Genomic DNA, 20,431 nt, shown 5'->3' with positions numbered 1-20,431 from the left:
CTATATCTTATTTTGAATTAATTTTGAAAAAAAGCTCGATGAAAACGTTCGAAATATTATTTTTCTCATTTCTATTTTTTTGTTTTTGTTATCACAGGTATATATGTTTATGAATCTGTTTTACTTATTATTTTATATCAACCAATAACGCCAAATAAAATTTAAATTTGCGCCGTATGGCTAATCGTCCGAATTTATCATTATGAAAATGAAAATTTCCCGACTTCGTGATTGGGTATGGAAATTTGGGTAGGAGTATACTTTACCGTTGATTTGTTGCCAAAACTCATTTTATTTGAAAATACACAAAACGTTACAGGGAATAATCTATAATGACAAACTTTATTACGCGGTGTATTGGAATAGAAAAGCAGAAGGAGTTCGTATAGGGACGAGTCTTTTTTCGCCGTCCTTTTCTCTAACAATGTAGTAATCGCGACCGTTTATGAATTGCTTCTTAGAGTAATCTTGGGCATTGATATTCTGATAACGCGGGGGTGGACTTCTCTGAAGAGTCTTACCCCCGTCCATTTTATAGACCGGCAGATGCGGATCGTCGGCCGGCTTTTTTCGCTTCAGCCATCGGCGATATAACGTCTCACCTATGAAAGCCAATGCTGCAACCGTGAAGCCCAAAGCAATTCCTTTGTAAGTCATCGTCAGATCTGTATTTCTGAGCTGACGTTCTTTCGATCCTAAATTCAGAGGGCAAATTTCCGTACCGGGAAGGTGCTCCGACGTTATGAATTTTATTATACCAGCCTCGACCAAAGACAGCAAACTGTTCCAAAGAATAAATTTATCACCGTTGTTACTATTGATATAATTTAATGGGTAAAAACGCAGCGGTTTGCAGCTAATCTGGAATAACTCTTGTACCTTACATCGAAGCTACGGTGGAAGGTGCTGTCATGACGGAATGCGAACGCTTGGCTCTTAGTCATGATATTTCCAGGCATGATGACGAAGGTGCATCGACTAGCCTCCGGTACTCCTGCTCGGGTTTTATTCATGTAGTCGTTAAATAGGAGCTCCGTAACCAGGGGTCTTTCGCGCAGGTACATTCTGTCTTGAGAAATCATCAGGTCAAACTGGAGCGTCATTAACAATAATAAGCAGTCATTAATATTTATGCTCATTGATTATAGACTAATCTCAGGCCGAGTCGGAGCGCGGTACACAAGCCAAAGTTGACCGCATCGATTGCTCGTCGCTGTATCACGGCAGAAAGATTTCGAACTTGACTCCACGAGCTGTATAATTACGTATGCAGTTCTACGGTTCGTATATTATTTATTGATAAGTATAAATAGATTTCATGCGGCGATTCTCGGCTGACCGATTCGAGAGCTGCAGATGCGTAACTGATACACGAGTTTGTGGTTTGTTACCCGCACGTCGTCTCAACGTTCGATTGCGGGGTAAAAATTTTACAATCCGGTTGATCAACGTCCAGATCTAGTATGTTCTTGAAATAAGAATCTCTTTTTCTTTTTATTTTTTGGTTTTTTTGTCATCTCTGATCGAGCAAGTTATACGTCTTCCAAAAACGCGATGCAGAATTTATATTTCAATAGTCTTTTGGGCCGGCGCTGAAATATTCATTCAATGAATCATTCGACGGTGATCGACCCAAGTGGATCACACATTTCGTTATTGTTAACTACTTCTGACAGCAGTCATTGGAGCGGCTTCAATTCTATCTGATCTTTGAACTCTTTGAAACTTGGACACGTGTTTGGGTCGGGGTGTTCTCGATTATCTGCGAGGCCGCGACACATGAGAAATAATTAAGCGATTTAAAGGAAGGACATAAGATCAGTGACACGGGTTTAATTTCTTAAAAACTTTCTCGGCACCCCACTTACCTGATTGAATATATTCAAGAACAAACTTGGGGTCTTCGTTAGCAAAGTTCATAAATTCTCCATATCCTCTTTCCACGGAGCGTCTAAGCATGGAGAGTTCTTCGTTGTCTTTCTACGATTACGATGATATTAATAATAATATAATAAGGTTCTTGAATTTCCAAGAATAAATAAACCCTGCAGACAACCTCATTTTTTCACATCTGACGCATACGAAGACTCACCTGATTTACGATGCGGTCTACAGCGTCGCCTCTGGTAGCGATCCATTTTTGATTTTTATTAGCCAGATCGCTCGCTGAATTTATTGGTAAGGTGAATTGCGACAGGGTTAAAAAGGCTGTTAAATTTGCCGTGTAAAAAGACGTCAGTATCGTTATAAATATCCACCATGTCGCGAATAATAATCTCGCCGAGTCTGAAATTGTACAAACATCCTCCTTATGGCTGATAATCACGAAGGATCAGCACGGATATCGGTATACCTACGTACACCGCGTCACAGTGTATACACGAAAACGTAGTTCAGGAGCAAGTTATAACGTCGCAAACAATAATTCAGATCATCCATTAGTGGGCAAAGGATTCTGCGAATGATTCAAGTTCATAATATGTTAGAAGCTGACCTGTAACTGGAGACAGAGTTGATCCTTGCTTGAGAAGAGCGCCATAAACGAACCACATGCAAGTTTCCAACGAATATTTTCGGGGCTCGCCTTCTTTGCAGAGAAAAGACCTGGTTGGAAGTCAGAATTCTCATACTAATTTTTTTTTCTTTTCTTTTTTGCTCCGAATGCACCATAAAATAAACTTCAAGACTCGTGAATAATTATTCGTCAATTTTACAGTGACGGAAGTTATTACGTGATCCATCGTGCGGTATCTCAATCGCGTTATCTCGAAACTTTCAAACGGTCCTATCAGCTGCTGACCAAATCGATACTTTTAAATAACACTCGCGCACCAAGTGCAATAACAAAAACAAGACACATAAATTCCAATATAATCTCACGTATGAATTTGTCCGTAATGAGTTTGGGACATATTCAAACTATAAATAGAATTATCGGAACTATACGTATGTACACAAAAGGACGATTACAGAAAACGAACGTTTATTTACGTCTTCGCGAGCCACAGGCGTTAATTCTGAAGCTCATAGACATCTGTAACATTACCAAGTGAATCTATATATAAACGTACCTGATGAAAATGAGGAAGAACATTATCGGCCCAACCGCAATTACCGATACCACGATAAGGATCCAAACGTTGGTGTCGAACGGAGCAAAGAGGCCGGAGCCGGAAGCAGATTCTCCAGGTCTTTTCATCAGGATGGTCCATTCAACCTCTGCTAGAGCAGTGCTGTAATGAATGTTCTTACGAAGTTCCGGTAAAACTGGAATAAAAGCGACCGCCATATCGACTTCCTGCGAAATCGTTTCACATTCATCATACGGTTCATCCAGGATGTATTTTTTCAAGTTTTTCCCAACATTTGCAGATACCTTTCGCACGAGTTGTCCGATAATCCCTCTGCTGTTATCCCCTAGAATGCTTTGCGGAGGTAAAACGATTTTGTAGGTGAAATTCATCTTGCTGCGTATCAGCTCGAAGATGTAGAAGGCGTACCCGGTGCCCACCAAAGTTCCGTTGCGCATCTCAGTTCCAGAAAAGGGCATGTTCTGAGAAAAATGAGCAAGATCGTTGGAATGGCAAGCTGACGCCGCTTGTGACTCGAATTGAACCGACGTGTATCAGAGAACCTAAATTGTGACATAGGTATATATTTATCCATCGAAGTAACCGGATACCTCGCAAGTACCGCAAAATAACGCGTAACGGTCTTTTCTGGTCCGAGGTCTGAACTCGAGCAGAGCGTGCAAAACGCGTTCGCCATTTTTCGTCTTCCTCTAGTAGATTGTAATACTAATTATTATTATTACTATCGCAACCATCATTATCGTCGCTATTATGATCATCGTTTTTATTTATATATACGGTATCAATGACCGCCGAGGAGACACGTGCACGTGATGATCCGCAGAGTTGGCGAACGGCACACGTCGCGGTTTGGAGGTCGCTCGGATGAGATGACGGGATCACAGCTGACAACGGGAGAGAACAAAGGATAAATATTCAAAGAAAGACGGCACGGATCCGTTTACCGAACTTTACCACGCGGGTGGGTGCTGCGGGCGGGCCATCGCCGTAACTTCTCCTTTCCGATGTATCGTCGAAGATGTGTTCGGTCTGCTTTGTTATCGAATATCTTTCACCTCTGTAACGCGTCTCATTGCGACATTAAGTAAATCAGCCGCAGCCCGGCGTAGACGACACAACATAATAATACGAACGTACCTACAATTATAACACGAGCACCGGGGAGCACGTACTACCGCAATACTACGTACTATACGGGGACCTACAATTGCAGCCAGCCAGGAAAGTTTTTCAAGGCTAGATAATATTTAATAAGATTATATTTGCCTGCAGGGTCGTTATCACCAGTTCCGATGGCACCTCATTGTCATCGACCCCAATCATGTCGACAGCCTCCGATGCGGGGCCACTTGGTTTCGCATCAGATTCGTCCGGGTTGATGAACTCCACATCATCTGTAACGTCCAATTATTCGCATACACGAAACTGAAGCGTATAGGTATGATATAAGTATTCGTATACACCGCATACCTATATACCTGCCTGCCTGCATACTTATATCGGTCGCCCATCTGGCTATACTTGGGCACGATTCGATCCGCTCGATAAAATCGATAAAGGTTTTTAAAAAAAATGGAATATTGATACAAGCCGAGCTCTTATAAGGGGGTACCCCGTGATCAATTATAATTGCCACGAGCTGGGTCGATCGTAAAGCGTAAATTGTATACCTGTTGCTGGACTGCTTAATTAATAAGAACCCGAAGAATAGCGTGTGTGTTTCTCAAAGGTTGCGACAGTATGCAAACAGGTATACCTGTACATGGATAATTACGAACAACACGCCCGAGCAACGCTGTAATCACAATTTTCGGCAATCGCTCCTGATTACAGTCATTCCCGTTGATCGACCCGCTCTACACAGGAGTCGTTCCGATACAACATCGTCACGGGCATTAACGGACCGCTTCCATACGATCTACCATATAGGTATGCACAGCTATTTTATAAGAGCCTGGTCCGACGAAATTGATTGAAATTTATCCAACATTTGATTTTTCACTCTGTCCCGGTGGTTGTGACGATCGCGCGATTGAAATTATCAAATTATTAATAGTGTTGAATGGTTTTTTGTACCTTTCGGGCCGACGTAGAGATCGGTGTTGATCGCAGTTTCGATGGCATTGGCGAGGGTGAGGCAGAATATAGCGATAAAAAATTTAGTCCCCCCCATTATTAGGTGGTATTCTACATTTTGAAAAACCGATCAAGATGTCCGCTGGTCGTCAACTGCCCGGCTGAATGACTGACTGACTCTTACGTCCAACTGACCGGACGACTACGGATGACTGGCCAGGTAAAAGGGTGAGTGAAGCTGACCCGTATCTAACCTTAACCGAAATCAATACCAATGCCTATGTTTTCATACTTTTCATATGAAATGTACGTATATCTGTTTGCATAATATATGTGTAGGTACATAGAAAAGTCGCGCAACATGGTGTCACGCGTGACAATCGTAGGTGTGGAAGAAGCACCCCAGGTAAAATATACGAAGCGCAGGCGCGCAGACGTTAAACTCGTGGAAGGACATCGTTTCATTCCAAGGGTGGAAAATTTGCTATATATTTTTATCCGAATTCCTGATTAGCCAAATAATCATTGAACGAAAAATATCATTAGCCGAAACGGCGTCGTTGAATCTTGCAAGGATAGGATATGTGTCCTGCGGGGATGAAAGAAGTCTTCCCTTAGATCCGAATGCAGGGGTCGCAATGTCCTTCGTAATTGCAATTGAACGTGACGATTGATTGATAATTTTTCAAACAGTGTACTGCATTTTTATTTTTTACAATTTTTCATCGCGTTATGCTTCGACTTATATGCTACACGGAGCTGCGATCGATATGGACATCTTTTCTCGCGGGCTACCTGGGTCGTAATATCAATTTCCATCTCGTGCAATGCGCGATTGGAATACGTAACAAGGGTAAAAGTTCTACGTCGGTAAACTTTATTCTTTGCAGACGAATCGCGTCGATTTCTCGGCTATGGTCCAGCGGTGAAATCCGACAGCTGACGGGTGCGTGCGATGGGGACCATAAAAGTGCGACAGATGCAGGGTAAGAGAACTAGAACACAATACATTGTTTTGACCCGACCTAGTTTTAATCCCCTTCACGCAGCTCTTCCCGTCGTCTGGCAGAGAATGTCTGCTGCTGCCTGCGGTCGTGGTATTAACAACCTAGATTCATCGGATGTATAATGCGGAGAATCGGGCTGCGTTTCGCGCTCCTTGAAGTAGCCATCGTCGTAGCGCCGTCTCGATTCTTATTCTCTGTCGGATTGTAAAAGCTGTGTTCGATGTTACGGATGCCCTAGATATCCACGCGAGGTCCACCACAACAATAACATTGATCTGCCCTCTATTCGATTACGTAACATCAGCCCCGGAGCGCCGATAAGATTAGATTTTTCTCTGCCAATGCGAATAGCCTCGTCAACTGTACGTCGCAGCTTAATCTTCGCGAAACCGTGAGAAGTTACTTCCAAAGTACGTTTCTAACGGATAACCGTGCGGTGCAGTATAAGCGCGAGTTCGCAGGCTTATCGATTAACCCCCGCCTCCGCGTGTACATATAAATATAATTTATTATTTTTGTTTCGCTTAATTTTTTTCTCATCTCAAAGGCTGCTCGCGAGTTTGCGTTTCAATTCTCCGAGGGTACGGCGAGGCGTTTACAGCCGATACGCGCGTACGGTGGAATTTCCTTTCCAATAAATAATCGACCTCGACGAATAACCGTATCCACCTCGTCTGATACTGGAAAAAATTAAAACACGTGCGCGGTGTTCGGCTGTCAAAGCATTGCCCTCGACGATCATTTGGATCTTTCACGGTCTAAATTCCGATATTCTCCGGCGGATCTTGCAGATTTTCTAGATCAGTTCCAGGGATTGTTCGGCTTTTTGTCTGCGAGGGAAAAGTCAAGAGCAAAATCATTAGAAATTGCCAAAGTGCATAATGATAGCCATAGATGACGATGATTATTTGTTTTAAAAATTCCATTCAGCTAGACAAATATGCAACTGATTCCAGAATGGATCACGCGATCTCTAGCAAAGGTTGTTAGTTTTTTTGCGGAATATTATAAGCGACAGAAATGAGAAAGCAGAAATAGCGGGGAACCTGCGAGATGAAGATTGATTGCTTTTTAACTCTAGTCTAGTCTAGTCATTGGGCAAAAATAGGTCGCTATGCCAAAAACGAGTCTCCTAATAATCGGTCTAATTTCGCGACTAGAATGAAAGGAGTAACTGATCAACAAAAAAAAAGAAAAAAAGAAAAAAAGAAACAACAATTGATGACGATATAATTCCAAATAAACAAATAGAATGGCTTTCATCACGAAGCCTGCGTCGTCGACGCAAGTTGAAACGATGCGGCTGCCCGCGAGCTACTCAATTTTAGAAATTACATCGACGAACCTGCGGGATGGGATGCTGCGACGTCGGAGCTTTTGTCAAATCGCGTGCTCGCAAAGATACTGCCAAGTTCCCACAAATTACGTGACCGGATAATAACTTGCCCAGCGGTGTCTCGTGAGCAGCGAAGCTTTTATCTGCCGACATTGTACGTTCAACGCAATTGAGTTATTTTCTCGAGTTAATTGTCAACTATACGGGGAACGACGAGAACTCTCCGCGAGATGCGGATACCTTCTTCGCTCGCGATCCAGAAATTCCAGATGCTCGACGTCGCAATTATCGCGAGCGAGGATCATTCGCAACAATCTTGCAACAGGTTTTTTTTTTTTTTTTTTTAGAACATCAAATTAGCGCGGGAACATCAATCGGCGGCAATCAATTCACTCTTGCCAGTATTCGAAAGGAATATTTTTTGCACAACTTGCGTCTCAAGGATACAAACCCGATAGTTTTTTTCACTCGCTTTTTGCCATTGTCCGATGTATGCGTGTATAATTAATGATCTCTACACACACACACACACGTGACGAGCGTGTCAAAGATCCTCGATAAATCGCTGTACGTTTTTTACGCTCGTCGGAAAAGGATTGGAAATCAAATGTATATTACCACCGGTATTCGGGAATACGACGTCCGGCTCGCCAACGGCAGGTGAATGACGGCTTTCGATCTGATCGTTCTCATTTTCGTCATCCGTGTAGTTTCCGCGCGTCAGTCGCTGGAAGGATTGTTTCGATTTGCAAATATCTGCACATGGGGCATTCGAACGAACGACATTATCTCTGACTAGAAATTGAAGGCGCCTACCGCTTCGTCCGGATCGTCTCGATCTTCGATCGATTGAGGCACGGCGTTTCCCTCTTCCGAGCTTTCGTCGTCGTCATACCTGAATGGGAACGAACTTTGAGACTCAGAGATGATCGGAATTAATAGTGAAGTTTTCCCGGAGGACCGCCGTTCGCGCAGTGTACAGGATTTTTACCCCTCCTCCGCCGCAGCGACAGCGGATACATCCGGTTCCAGAGGGTCTCCGAGTAATCGTTCACCGTCGAGGATTCTCACCTGCGGAAGTAGCCTCTGGAGGGAGGAAGACTGATGTAGTGGAGAGCAAAACAGTAGAAGAGATCACGGTGACGAACCCTGATCTCGTTTTTGTAATCCGTGATATCATTGGCGGCCAAGCGGAGTTCCCTCAGTTGGCGACAAGATCGCAAAAACGCGAAATACGAAAGTCCCATTATTCGGTTACTGGTCAGATCGAGTTTCGCCAATCCACGAACACCCGAACACGGCGAAGGATCGGAAATAAAATTGTCGCGAACGTTCAGGTCCCTGAGGTTTCTGAAACCCCACACACCGTCCAAATGCTTGACGTTGCACCTGTGGAATAAAATAAGAAAGCAACCGGTTTTGTTTCACAATCAGTATGAGAAATTCTTAGCTCCGAGAAGAAAGTCAGGTGCACGAGTAAGGAAGAGATTATAGATGTTTCGTTATTCGCGTAGTCTGTTCCACGCTGTTTCTGTATCTCGACGAATCCACTGGCATTAACCGCTTATCGGAGCAATTCTGTGTTTACTCAACGATGTTCTAACTCGGTTCTCGTGTATCACCTGTAATCGGAGCCCCGGCTGACCGATGCAGTCCCGAATACCAGAGCTATTGTATCAGGCGAACCCCCCGCTTAGGACGGGTTCACCGCCCGATTCGGATATTCGTAGGTAAAAGCGTCAAAAGCTACCGAGATCGTCCGTGAATCCTGTTTTAAAATATTCAGTCGATCCGATGGATTACCTAGCGACGCTCAGAGTGGCGAGGGAGTTCAGACCGGAGCCCAGATCGCGAAGAGAGGCGATGCAGCTACCGTCCAGAGTCAAAGTGGTCAATCGTGGCGTGTAATCCGACAATCGATGAAGACCCGCCTGCCCCGTGAACACTTTCAATCTGACTTCCGTTATTTCGTCCAGCTCGGTCCTTCCCGTTACCTGCGTCTGAGAGGGTGAGGAAGATACGGTAACGAACCGTTATAATTTCCGATCATTTGTAATCTTCGGCTACAGGGAAGCCTCTAGATAATAATTTGAAAAAAAAAGGTCATTCAACAGCTCGGTGCGCATGCACTCGTAAACGAAAATGCATACCCGGCAAATGTATGCAGTAGTAATATCTTGAGAGACCGCGACTCCCGGGAGAGCAAGTAGGAAGCGTACCAGTGGCAGATTAGTACGGAAATGTAATGAACATCAGATTGGAGCTGACTAGCTAATGCTCCGCATTAGGGATTAGATTGTTTCGGTCAAGGACTACTTAGAATTCTGCCCACGTGCTCTGGACGCCCGTACTTGAAACACGTCGCGAATCATATACACCGTGTCTAGAGAAAACGGGAGACGAACGATGCCAATCGCGAATCGCACACGTCGTGACACGTGGAGCGATCGATGGATTCGCGACGAAAATTATCTTCGGCGTTGTACAAATTTTTCAACGTACGGCCCGATCTCACCCCCTCAAGTATAATTGGCGAGTGAAATTTTTGATACCCTGGTAGGCGTCTGGTGGTATGGTCGGAATCATTGATCGGCGCCTCATTTTTTATCGATTAATTGCCCGCGACATGCACATTTGTACATGGGGTGGGTAATAAAAGCGAAGGGTAGTCCGCACATCGATCGCTGGACAAACGAAACTGAAAAAACAATTCTCAACCGCAGAGAATTCTTATCGCGAGTGATACGATATGATTGACAAAAGTTGTATGGCATTTACTTGTCATCGACTCGGGCAGCGATAAAAATCGAACAACCTCCGCAAAACTACAGTAATCACCGATCGACACCCGATCGGTAATTTTACGGTGACTCACGTACACCGAGATGACGTACCAGTAATTTTTTCAGGTCAATTTCCAGCGGCTGCGTGCTGAAAGTGTAACTCAATTTCTTGGCACTCCGCTGCAGGTGGTGCAGTTTTTCATCTTCGGAAATTATGCAGGTTTGCTGCGCTTCTTCCATTGCAGTTTCTGCGTTATCAATTACGTTTACGGCTTTTGTCGCAGATTGAATGAAATCCACGTTTCTTCATATCCCTATTTTGTTTTCACAATTTCTCAGTCGAGCTAACCACTCGCTTTCGGAATTCATGCATCGAAGTTTTCACGAAGTTATGCAAACTTCAATTCGTACCTATGCGATCGATGAAAATAATACGATAGCATGCGGAGTTAATTGACCGACTGTATCTCCATTTGCAGGACACTGATGTGCACGACTTATATAATAACCGGAAAGCGTTCGATCCTTATTTTTCCTCGTTTTTATTGGCGATCGTGTGGCAATTCCGGGTATAATCACAGCTCGTGAATCATGACATCATTCAATTTAACCACAGTTTGTCGTATATTTATATTACAGCACCGAGTTCGCACGAGAGATCGCACGTAGAGAAAGGCGGACGATTATACTTTCAACCGAAGATTGCAACTTGCAATCTCCACGCTGAATAATTGAGTCGGAGCCGGTCATGGGGTATGTCGCGTAATCGAAAGTTCATCGTAATTCAATTCGGATAACGCAGTTCGCGGAAGTGGGAACCGCTTTAATCCAGGATTCCAAGCTATTTACGGCAAGGAAAAATGATTTTCGAAATATTCTGAGGAGCGTGGAGGGTCGGTATGCGAATCAACATGAACGATGGTGATATTTAGTGATTTTTCCTTTATTTTTTTTATATAATGATGATAATCGAAACAGGGGTGGGCGCGCGTGTGTCTTTTATGCGTGTATACGGTGTATGCGGCACGTCATTCGCTCAATGTGCCATGTGCCGTGTGTCATGTGCCGCGCTTCGATGGATCTGGTGTGCATTAACGGCCGCAGTAGCTCGTAAGCTCACTGACCGAGCATGGTTTTACGCAGCACTCGTCGTGGACGCCGCGAGATTGTCGTCGGAAACGTCCACCCCCGAAACGTCCCATCATCGCGTTCGCACTGGCCCTCGTTCTGAAAGGGTACGAGTCGTCGTATCCGTAAGGGTAGTCGTCCATCTCCATTTCTGCAAAGTACAAAGATGAAAATCATCGGAAAGCAGACCGCCGAGAATTGATCGGACGCAACTTCGTACGACGCAAATCGTTGTTCGGGGTTGGTTTAATTGCGACTCGCGTTACGCTACTTTATAATCGCAATCGCTGTAGATTTAGATGAGAGCTATTGTCGGAGGATGAAATAGGTCAAGTAATGGCGACGATAGCGGGGACCGCGGAGACCCACGTGTTGAGTCCCTCTCCGTCGAATCGCGACACCCCCGGCATCTGCAGCGGCAGCGGCACCCGGACGATTGCGGAGTGCAGAACGTCACGGTGGCCGGTGCCGTACATCGCGAGTGCATATTTATAGACGCGCGTTAACGGTACTCAATGTCATTGGTCGCGGACTCCCGAGAAAACAGACTAGACTGTTTACGGTCTCACTTTATCCGAGCGTCCGCGTCGCCCGCGCACGTTGAACTTTACGTCGGGTGTCGCGTTCGCATGCAAACGAACTCCAATATGCTACAACGCCGAAAGATATCTCATCTCATCCGTTGCTTTGCAAACGAGTCAATGAGTCGCGCGATATTACGAAGCCGCGATTTTCCTGCATCCGGTCAAAGGATTCTGGCGAACACTCGTCGAGGACTGACCTTGCCCACCCTTTTTGAACATCTGGGCGTAGACCCCGTTGCAGAGCAGCTGGAGAGCATTGGATAGATTCTTGCCGCAGTACTTATTCTGGGTATTCTGTGACTGTCTTTTCTCGCCGAAACGGAATATGTCGGATTGAGCGCGAGATAAATGCGGTACTGCCAATGCCACAGCCAGCAGTAGAGCCAGGACAACGTTCAACCAATTTGTGGACATCTGAAAGCAGAAAGAGAGAACATTTGAAGAGGCGATCGGTCGCCGTTGGAATTGGAATTTTTACGATCTCCGATGGGTTCGACCGGCTCCGGATGTGGAGCTCGATTGCAGGCGGTCATAGGAGCTCGGCGGCGGCACGGTGATGAAATTGTGTCCATTTCACATTTTTTCGTTCCGTAATGGCTTAACGAGAGTCAATAGCAGAGACTTTGTCTTTGGTAACCCCGTTATGTAACGAGTTTGAATTATTTTCGATTAAGTGCAAGACGCAGGGCGACGACACTCGGCGAACCGTGTATGATGCGACTCTACGAGCACTACGTGCGATGCAGTTTCCGCACTGCATTAAATTCCGTGTCATCCTCAGCTAGAAAAAAAAAACTTCTCCCCCCCCCCCCCATCCCTATCCCCGCGTTATGCCGTAATCTCAATAGCTGTACACCTCGAGCGCGTCTCGCTCGTCCTACTCGCGCCGTTGAATAAACCGGACAATATGATATATTACCGGGGAAAAGTGAAGAATCTCAACCGCGTAATTACGCCGCTAATAATTACGGTCGAGTTGTCGCAGTTTGCCGATTGTACCGAGAGTGCGTAACTTCGTTAAAGATCAATCGTCGACCGTAAAATCGCGTTTCTCCGAGTCGGAAGACCTTATCCTTTATTCGTGACCGATGCGAAGGAGTGGCGGTGTAACGGTCACACCGTACAACCGGGTCCTTTACTTCGAATTTTTCCCAGGTAGTTCCCACGGGCGCGATATTATGCGGAATCTTTGCACGCGTGGAATCATCGGATGCCTCCTCCTTTGTTTGTTTGGTCAAACGAGGGCGACCTTTGTTCGACGCGTCGGGATTCCGTATGGAGAGTTATAATAACGCGATCGGTGCAATCCCGCTCTGAGACGCGACGCCTTTTATTCGCGATGAGAGAATTCTTACGACGATCGGCGCCTCCTCCTCTTCTTCTTCGGGGTTCGACGCTACGTGATCGCAACTTTCGTACGGGACACGGTCATTTTCTATTTGGAATACCTGACAGCCTCCGAGAGTCAAGGGGCAGCGAGCAGCGGGATAAGCTACCGTTTGGTGTTACCTATGCAACTTTCAGTTCAATTGGAGACCGCGAGCGCAAATCTGTTGCAATGAAGCTATTCGTTGAATTCGTTGTCGCGGGTGAATCTAACGGTCTAAAAATAGCGTCGTGGAATATTTCGAATGAGAATTACTAGTTCAGCGTCTACTTTATCCTTCTCGTCGCCGCTTTTCGTCCTGATTCTCCTCCCCCGCCTCTTTCTTCACCATTTGTTTATTTCTTTTTTTCTCTCTCTCTCTCCGGTGTTCTGTTTTTACTTTTATTGGAATTCGAGCCCTAGAGAAAAGGAGCGGAGAGAAGTTGTAGACAAAGCGATGGCGGAATAAGAAAAGGTAAAAAGAGGATAGCCGGAAATTCCTTTGTTTTACGGGGACCCTCGCGGTGGTTCCCTGATTCGGGATTACGGATCGGCCTTGGGCTAAAAATTTGATACTCACTTAGTATCGTTAAAGAGACGGGGTCCACGAGGTATAACATTCACTATTATTTATATCACTTGAAATATCACAGTTGAGCACTTGAATAATTGGTCGCGTTGCCAATTTTTGGTCACAGATAATGGAATACTTTTTACACTTATACGACTATCGCGAATGTCAATTGCATATACATGGTATTTCAAAGCTTAGTATACGCCAACCATACTATTTTACAAAAAGTATCGGAGCACTTTCGTCCAGTGGGGTAATAAACTCTTCTCGTTTTCGATAATTTATAAAATCTGCATATCCGCGCACGAGTCGCAGTGCGAATAATTATAACAACGCGGAACTCGGACGCAATTGTCCGACACAGTCCTGACAGTTTTGCTTGTAAATTCCATTCACGATGCTACACGTCATTCCCCGCACCTCGCCGCAATTCGAAAAGTCAGAATAAAAAATATATGTACATGTAATTCTCTACGTCGTGTAATTTTATCACTATCAAATGTCTATTATCTTCAGAATCAATCGAATCCGATCGCTAATAGTCGCTGTTGCCTCTTCGGACGGTGCAGGCCGATCGCGTGCAGATCATTTTAACGCCCCAACGAATACTGTGCAGCCTCCCGATTACGCGGTTGTGCCGCACGTGCACAACCCCTATGACTGTCCGGCCTCACTCTCCGCGCGGGGGGATCGCAGAGCGGAATCTTCGCGGAACGCGCGCGGATATTCTCCCAATTCCGCTCGTCCTCCTCGTATAGTCCTGGAAGCAAAGTCGGCGATGACGATGGCGACGGTGAAAACGCGAGGGTAACGCGAATGTTGCGGCTATACGTCTTCGTCCTCGCCGACGTCGTCGTCGTCGTCGTCGTCGTCGTTTTCCTCGTCTCGGTTCTAAAATTTCTACTGGAAGTCCAAGTCCTCGGGATTATTCTTCCGTTGAGCGTCGCGACGACGTCCGTCGACGGTGCCCCAACTGATGTTAGAAGGCGCCGGGTTGCAGGTTGCTCACCGACTACGAGCGGAGAGCGCCTGCTGCACCACATCAGCTCGCTCGCGCTCTGCACGGTTCCTCCTCGCAGAAATAGCGCGCGCGATCACCCGACCCAAACGACAAACCCACCAACCGACGGACGGACAAATCTACGAAGATGCATCCAGGCGGATGAGGAGACGGGCAGACGGCCCCACAGACAAGGTGGTTGGACCCTGATCCGGACCCCCGTACGGAGTCCGCTGCACAAAGAGTAGGGGACCGGATCATCCGCGGACCCCAACGGAAAAGTCTCTTCTGCATCGCACACCTCTACGGGCGTGCCTGGGCATAGTTCGCGAAAGTCGAGGCTCACGTTTTGCTCGATAAAAAACTATCCATTCCCACAGTCCGGGCGTTGGACTCGTCTCTTGTCGTGGATCGGATCACCATGGGAGAGGTGATCCGTTTCAATCGCGGAAGGCAATATCGATATCAGCTCTTTGTATTCCATCGAGTTGTATTTCGATCTGGTTTTTCCCTCTCGTTGCGTTTATTATTCGCTAATTTCGCTATATTTTGCTTTTCAATTTTATCAAGATACGGCGTAAGCCCGAACGAAGTCTCCGAGGTAACGGGGAAGTAAAAACTATTGGTCAATAAATGTATGGAGCGCACGGTACGGCGTACGGTACTTACCGTTGCTTGATGAAGTAAAAGTCGTGTTGCCGCCGGTGTAAATTGCGGTGATTTCAATGACGGGAGATCAGGGATCTTTCGCGATATACTCGAGTGGAGGTACCCGCAGCACACCCTGGCAGCTTATACGAATACGTTCTCGATATTTCACAGATGAACTAACAACGAGTCCTTCCCGGCATACACCAGCGGTGTATTACTGCAGGTATATCTATGCGCTGTGAGCTTATCGGGAATTGGGGGATGGCCAGTTGACATTCACCGTAGGATGAGCAAGGAACTTGTGATGTAGGTGACGGCGTACGTGGTCCTTTATAAGGAGAACGCATTGTTAACTAACGTTGAAAGATTTGGACGTGTTCAGTACACCCGTTGCTTGAGAACACGTCAGTTAGTTTAAGGGGTTGCGAAGCGGGTATTGCACGCGTAGCTGATTATTATACATCGCGTGAATGTGAGCGTTCTGTCGTCTGCGTCGTTCCAACATAGATTCAATATTATGTCTACCTACGAGATATTGTTACCTCATAGTTACACAAAATCGACTATTCAATATCTGCGCTGATTAATTATATGGAATTGACGTTAATTTGTTCGAAGGCGGGACAAGTGGGCTCCCCCGTTTACGAAGCTGAGCAAAGCTGCACGACCGGAGCAGCTTCGACAGTTGTTGATCGGTGCGCGATGTAAAACGAAGAGAAGAACGAAAAAGGCGATCCGACCCCCCATTTTATTTGGGGGCTGGAAGGTCTATAGATAGAACGATAACGTCGCTACGAATGCAGCGGGGAATATTATCCGGGTTATTTTTAACCCCCCCTGAGAGAGCGTCCTCCGTTCAACGTATACGGTATGTGTATGTACGATATAAGCGATATTCGGTATTCCATTTGTTCTTCCTTTTCTTCTTATTTTCTTCTCACGATGCCCTCTGCCGCGCTTTCGGAAATCGGAATTTCCCGGGCCCTTCTTATATTCCTTTTGGGGCCATCTACCTGCCCTTCTCCCTCGGAGCGGCGCGATCTAAATATAGCCGCTCATTTTAACGATGGAATTTACCATATCCCTGAATCTTAGGGGAGAGAGTGACCCCTGAATCACGTGACCGCCAATTGACGTCGTATGCGACAGTGCATGCGTTCGTTCGAATAGTGCGAAGTTTCCGCTAATCGGGGATTCGCCAACTCGTATAATTTATTGCCAATTCATCCCTCATCTGTGACGGTGGGATTTTCCGAACAATCGAAATATAGTATACGCGGTCATTGTGAATGAAATTTTGTATATCACGTTTGCGAGCGAGGTCTAATTTGTGTATTGATATTTATAGGTATATTCGCGTCATAACATCAATTTAACTGACCATAAAGAGAAGGAGAATTTTAGCATCCTTTCACTGTACTCCTAATCCCTTCATCGAGGGCGTGTCTCGTTTTACATTCGAGGGTCCCGTGTGCCTTCAAGGGGAGGAAAAGCCGTTAAAAGCCTCATTTCTAGGGTCGTTTTGAACCAGTGGTGTAGGTTTAAAGCGGTCTACTGAATCATATCTTCTCGTTAGAATATTCTTTGAGTATACGGGGCATTCCACGTCGAAACGAAGATGTCTCAACCTGCTGATCTCCGATTGCCTTCGAAATTATTTTAAACATAGTTTTTCCAAATCAGAACCTACACCCAGAAGAATTTTTTTTATCAGAGCTCCCATGTTCGAATCATGTATTTCTGTAAATTCGTGAGACTTACAAAAACGAAAATTTCAAGACCAGAATCAAAGTAGGGGCTTCCCAGGTCAGACGGGCTACTTTTTAATTAAGAATTTTTCGAACTTGAGGAAACTTTCTCGACGTCTCGAGGGGTCTCAGAGATCATGGTCATAGCACTTATTAACGCCCACCATAATATCCATAAGCTAAAATTATTGAACAAAATCCATGCCCACAAAAATACGTTTTGAAAATTTCAATTCCATCATCAAATTCCGATCATTCGTTACCGAGATGGCGGGTTACGTAGCTCGAGATTTCATATTTTAGCGCGCTGCGCTCGAGCGCTCTCGATCTTGTTCGTATGCCTACCGCTTCGTGGCGTACCGCCTTACATCTCGCCAAGTTTTCTCGCTACCAGAAAGGAACGCGAAATTCATGACCCCAATGCCTGCACCCGCTGCATAGGTAGCGAGTTGCAGCTCACCATTCGGAGGGAAACATACGTTGGTTCCTTGCGCATACATTTTCACACGTGCGTCAGGCATTATGATCGCCGGCACGTCCAGAACGTCAAACAGAAATCATTACTTTCTAATAGGTGTTGAGGTGTGAGATTTTTTACTGAGACATGCCCTGCTGAGATTTTCAGCAGGTGTCAAACGATCTGTCAACTCCTGATAAGATCTTGTTCACACCTCATAAATTAACCCTTTGATCCACCTGATCGGCGGCATCCCTTTGCGGTGTATCTGCGAATCCTATGAAACTGCAAACCGTTTAAGAAAGTAAATATGTATGAGGAAATCCAGTAGTTATATATCTCGGAGTATACCCAGAGTAATATATTCTGTCCTATGTTACCCATGTTAAAGCACAGGCGCCCAGTTTAGAATCAGAGGCATCAAGTGTACCTCAAGAAAAAAAAAAAAAAAAATTTTTTCTGTGCATCACGTTATTGTACATGATAATAGAGTGACCAACAATTTGTTTCTTTATTTTCGAACTCACGATAATCGACGCAATTATTTTGTTTGACCTGACCTGAACCCCTGTAACAAAAATAGTTGAATTTGGAGTCAACAAATCAACCTTTCTTTTTCACTGAGGTTTCGATGATAATCTTGTGTATTCCGATCTCAGGAATCCGAATCTGGAAGCTTAATCAATCTATTCATGAAATTGATCGAGTTATCACCAATTTTTCGCATTTTGGAGCAGAAAAATTGAGACATATCGATTGGTTTTAGTTGCAGACCAACTTTGATTTATCGCAATCCATGCATGGGTCGAAATATTTGAATTCCTCAATTTACCAGCAAGCCCGAGCTTTGCTGGAGTCAGGTAGCCAGCAGCGTAGCGCTTTGTTGTGAGACGTCACCTTGGGGGCTGAGCAGAGGTGACGCCCCACAACAAACCCCCACGACCGTGGCTACCTGACACCAGCTGAACTCAGGCTCCCTCGTAGACTGAGAAATTCGAATATTTTGACCCATGCATGGATTGCGATAAATCATAGTGGGTCTACGACTAAAACCAATCGATATGTCTCAATTTTTCTGCTCCCAACGGCGAATAATTGATGATTACTCGATCGATTGCGTGAGTAGATGATTTTGGCTTTCAGATTTGGATTTCGGAGCTGATTATACGTGAGATTGCTCTTGAAAAACCAAAAAAAAAATCGATTTTTGGGCCAAAAGTAAAGTACTTTGAAAATTGATTGTATTACACTTTTCTGACGTATTTTGACCTCAGGAATCCGAATCTGAAAGAAAAATTGATCTATCTCTAAAATTGACCGAGTTATCGCCAATTTTCAGCTTTTTGGGGTCAAAAATAAAAAATTGACTTTTTAATCTATTTAAATGTAATTTGAGCTCAGGAATCCGAATCTGGAAGAAAAATTGATCTATCTTCGAAAATGACCGAGTTATCCCCATTTTTTCGCGATTTTTCGCGATTTTTGGCATAAATTTGAGGATATCTCGAAGGGAAAAAATCGTAGCTTAATTTTCTCAACGGATTCGTGTTCCTGAGGTCAAAATACATAAGAAAAGTGCCATACAATCAATTTTGAAAAATAAAAATTTTTGGCCAAAAATTGAAAAAATCGTAAGGGGTACCCCTTGGAAAAATCTCAAATTTTGGGCAAAAATTTTTATTTTTTAAAATTGATCGTATGGCACTTTTCTTGTGTATTTTGACCCCAGAAACACGAATCCGTTGAGAAAATTGAGCTACGATTTTTTCCCATCGAGATATTTTCATTTTACTGCTTCAAAAAGTGAAAAATTGACGATAACTCGATTAATTCTAGAATAATTATAGATCTGGATACCCAAATATGTGAGAATACCGTAGAAAACTTGATAAAAACAATGGTTTCATTCTGGAAAAGTTCGTCTCAAACTGATTCATAATTTTTCTCCCAGAGAACAGACTGTCGTTCAGAAAACAAATGTCAAAATTTTCGTTTTTGCGAATATCCTGATTGTACAAAAATGCATGATTCAAAGATGAGAGCTCTGATCAAAAGATGCTTTCGTGCGTGGGTTCTGGTTTAGAAAAACTTTGTCCATAAAAATTTTGAAGGCAATTCGGAGACCAGCAAGTTGAGACGTCTTCGTTTTGACGTGGAATGCCTCATGTGTAGGTAGCCTAAGCCTGTGGTCTCAACCATCAGAAAGTGGGTTAGAAATGTAGCATTTAACTGCTGTTGCTCTCCCTTAAAAAAAAAAGGGGGCCATAAAACGGTACAGGACTACCAAATAATTATTCAACCAATTGGTTGTCTGATTACCACGGACATTGTTTCATCTCCCTATTACAACTATAGCAAACTGCGCACAGCATCGCATCTGCAATGTTGAAGTATCATATGTCCCGGGTGTAATTGTGAGCTCAATTCACGTCTCTGTGTGAGTCAGTGCAGTAATAGCAAGCTGCAGCAGTGGTCTTGTAGTGAAGACAACAACGAAAACATCCTGACCTCGATATTGCGGGAGGGAAAAGTCATCTGCGATCGCTGCATGTGTAAGTTTTGATCAGGGCTGGCATGATTTGACGAAGAATTTCCACGTGTAGCGAGTGCCTGAATCCATTTGATCATA

The 20,431-nt window shown here is 44.7% G+C and overlaps 2 protein-coding genes and 1 long non-coding RNA gene across 6 annotated transcripts; 1 reads left to right on the top strand and 2 right to left on the bottom strand.

Annotated features, from left to right (window-relative positions):
- Positions 1-272: 272 nt before the first annotated feature.
- LOC105691240 (glutamate receptor ionotropic, delta-1) lies at positions 273-5,403 on the bottom strand. Of its 2 annotated transcripts, none has more exons than XM_012409581.3 (9): positions 5,169-5,401; positions 4,359-4,486; positions 3,377-3,553; positions 3,072-3,298; positions 2,495-2,604; positions 2,093-2,286; positions 1,869-1,980; positions 880-1,069; positions 273-781 (listed from the first exon to the last, which is right to left on the bottom strand). In XM_012409581.3, exons 1-9 carry the CDS (start codon positions 5,263-5,265, stop codon positions 346-348), a joined length of 1,671 nt encoding a protein of 556 aa, XP_012265004.2. In that variant the 5' UTR covers positions 5,266-5,401; the 3' UTR covers positions 273-345. The 2 variants fall into 2 exon arrangements, with proteins under 2 accessions (XP_012265004.2, XP_048512132.1); XM_048656175.1 differs by having other exon boundaries at positions 458-781; positions 885-1,069; positions 5,169-5,403.
- Positions 4,398-17,003, top strand: LOC125501131. The gene is made up of 4 exons (XR_007278651.1): positions 4,398-4,530; positions 4,926-5,021; positions 6,059-6,154; positions 16,216-17,003. It is a non-coding gene; the product is annotated as an uncharacterized LOC125501131 (long non-coding RNA).
- LOC105691243 (LIRP) lies at positions 11,220-15,918 on the bottom strand. 3 transcript variants are annotated; one of them, XM_012409586.3, is made up of 3 exons: positions 15,616-15,918; positions 12,204-12,420; positions 11,220-11,573 (listed from the first exon to the last, which is right to left on the bottom strand). In XM_012409586.3, exons 2-3 carry the CDS (start codon positions 12,418-12,420, stop codon positions 11,386-11,388), a joined length of 405 nt encoding a protein of 134 aa, XP_012265009.1. In that variant the 5' UTR covers positions 15,616-15,918; the 3' UTR covers positions 11,220-11,385. The 3 variants fall into 3 exon arrangements, with proteins under 3 accessions (XP_012265009.1, XP_012265008.1, XP_048512137.1); XM_012409585.3 differs by lacking the exon at positions 15,616-15,918 and adding an exon at positions 13,953-15,016; XM_048656180.1 differs by lacking the exon at positions 15,616-15,918 and adding an exon at positions 12,485-12,770.
- Positions 17,004-20,431: the final 3,428 nt, after the last annotated feature.

The sequence above is a fragment of the Athalia rosae genome, chromosome 5 (genome assembly GCF_917208135.1).
Source record: "Athalia rosae chromosome 5, iyAthRosa1.1, whole genome shotgun sequence".
Taxonomy (NCBI): Eukaryota; Metazoa; Arthropoda; class Insecta; order Hymenoptera; family Athaliidae; genus Athalia; species Athalia rosae.
Note: the sequence above shows the minus strand (reverse complement) of the source record. Positions and strands in the feature narration are given on the sequence as shown.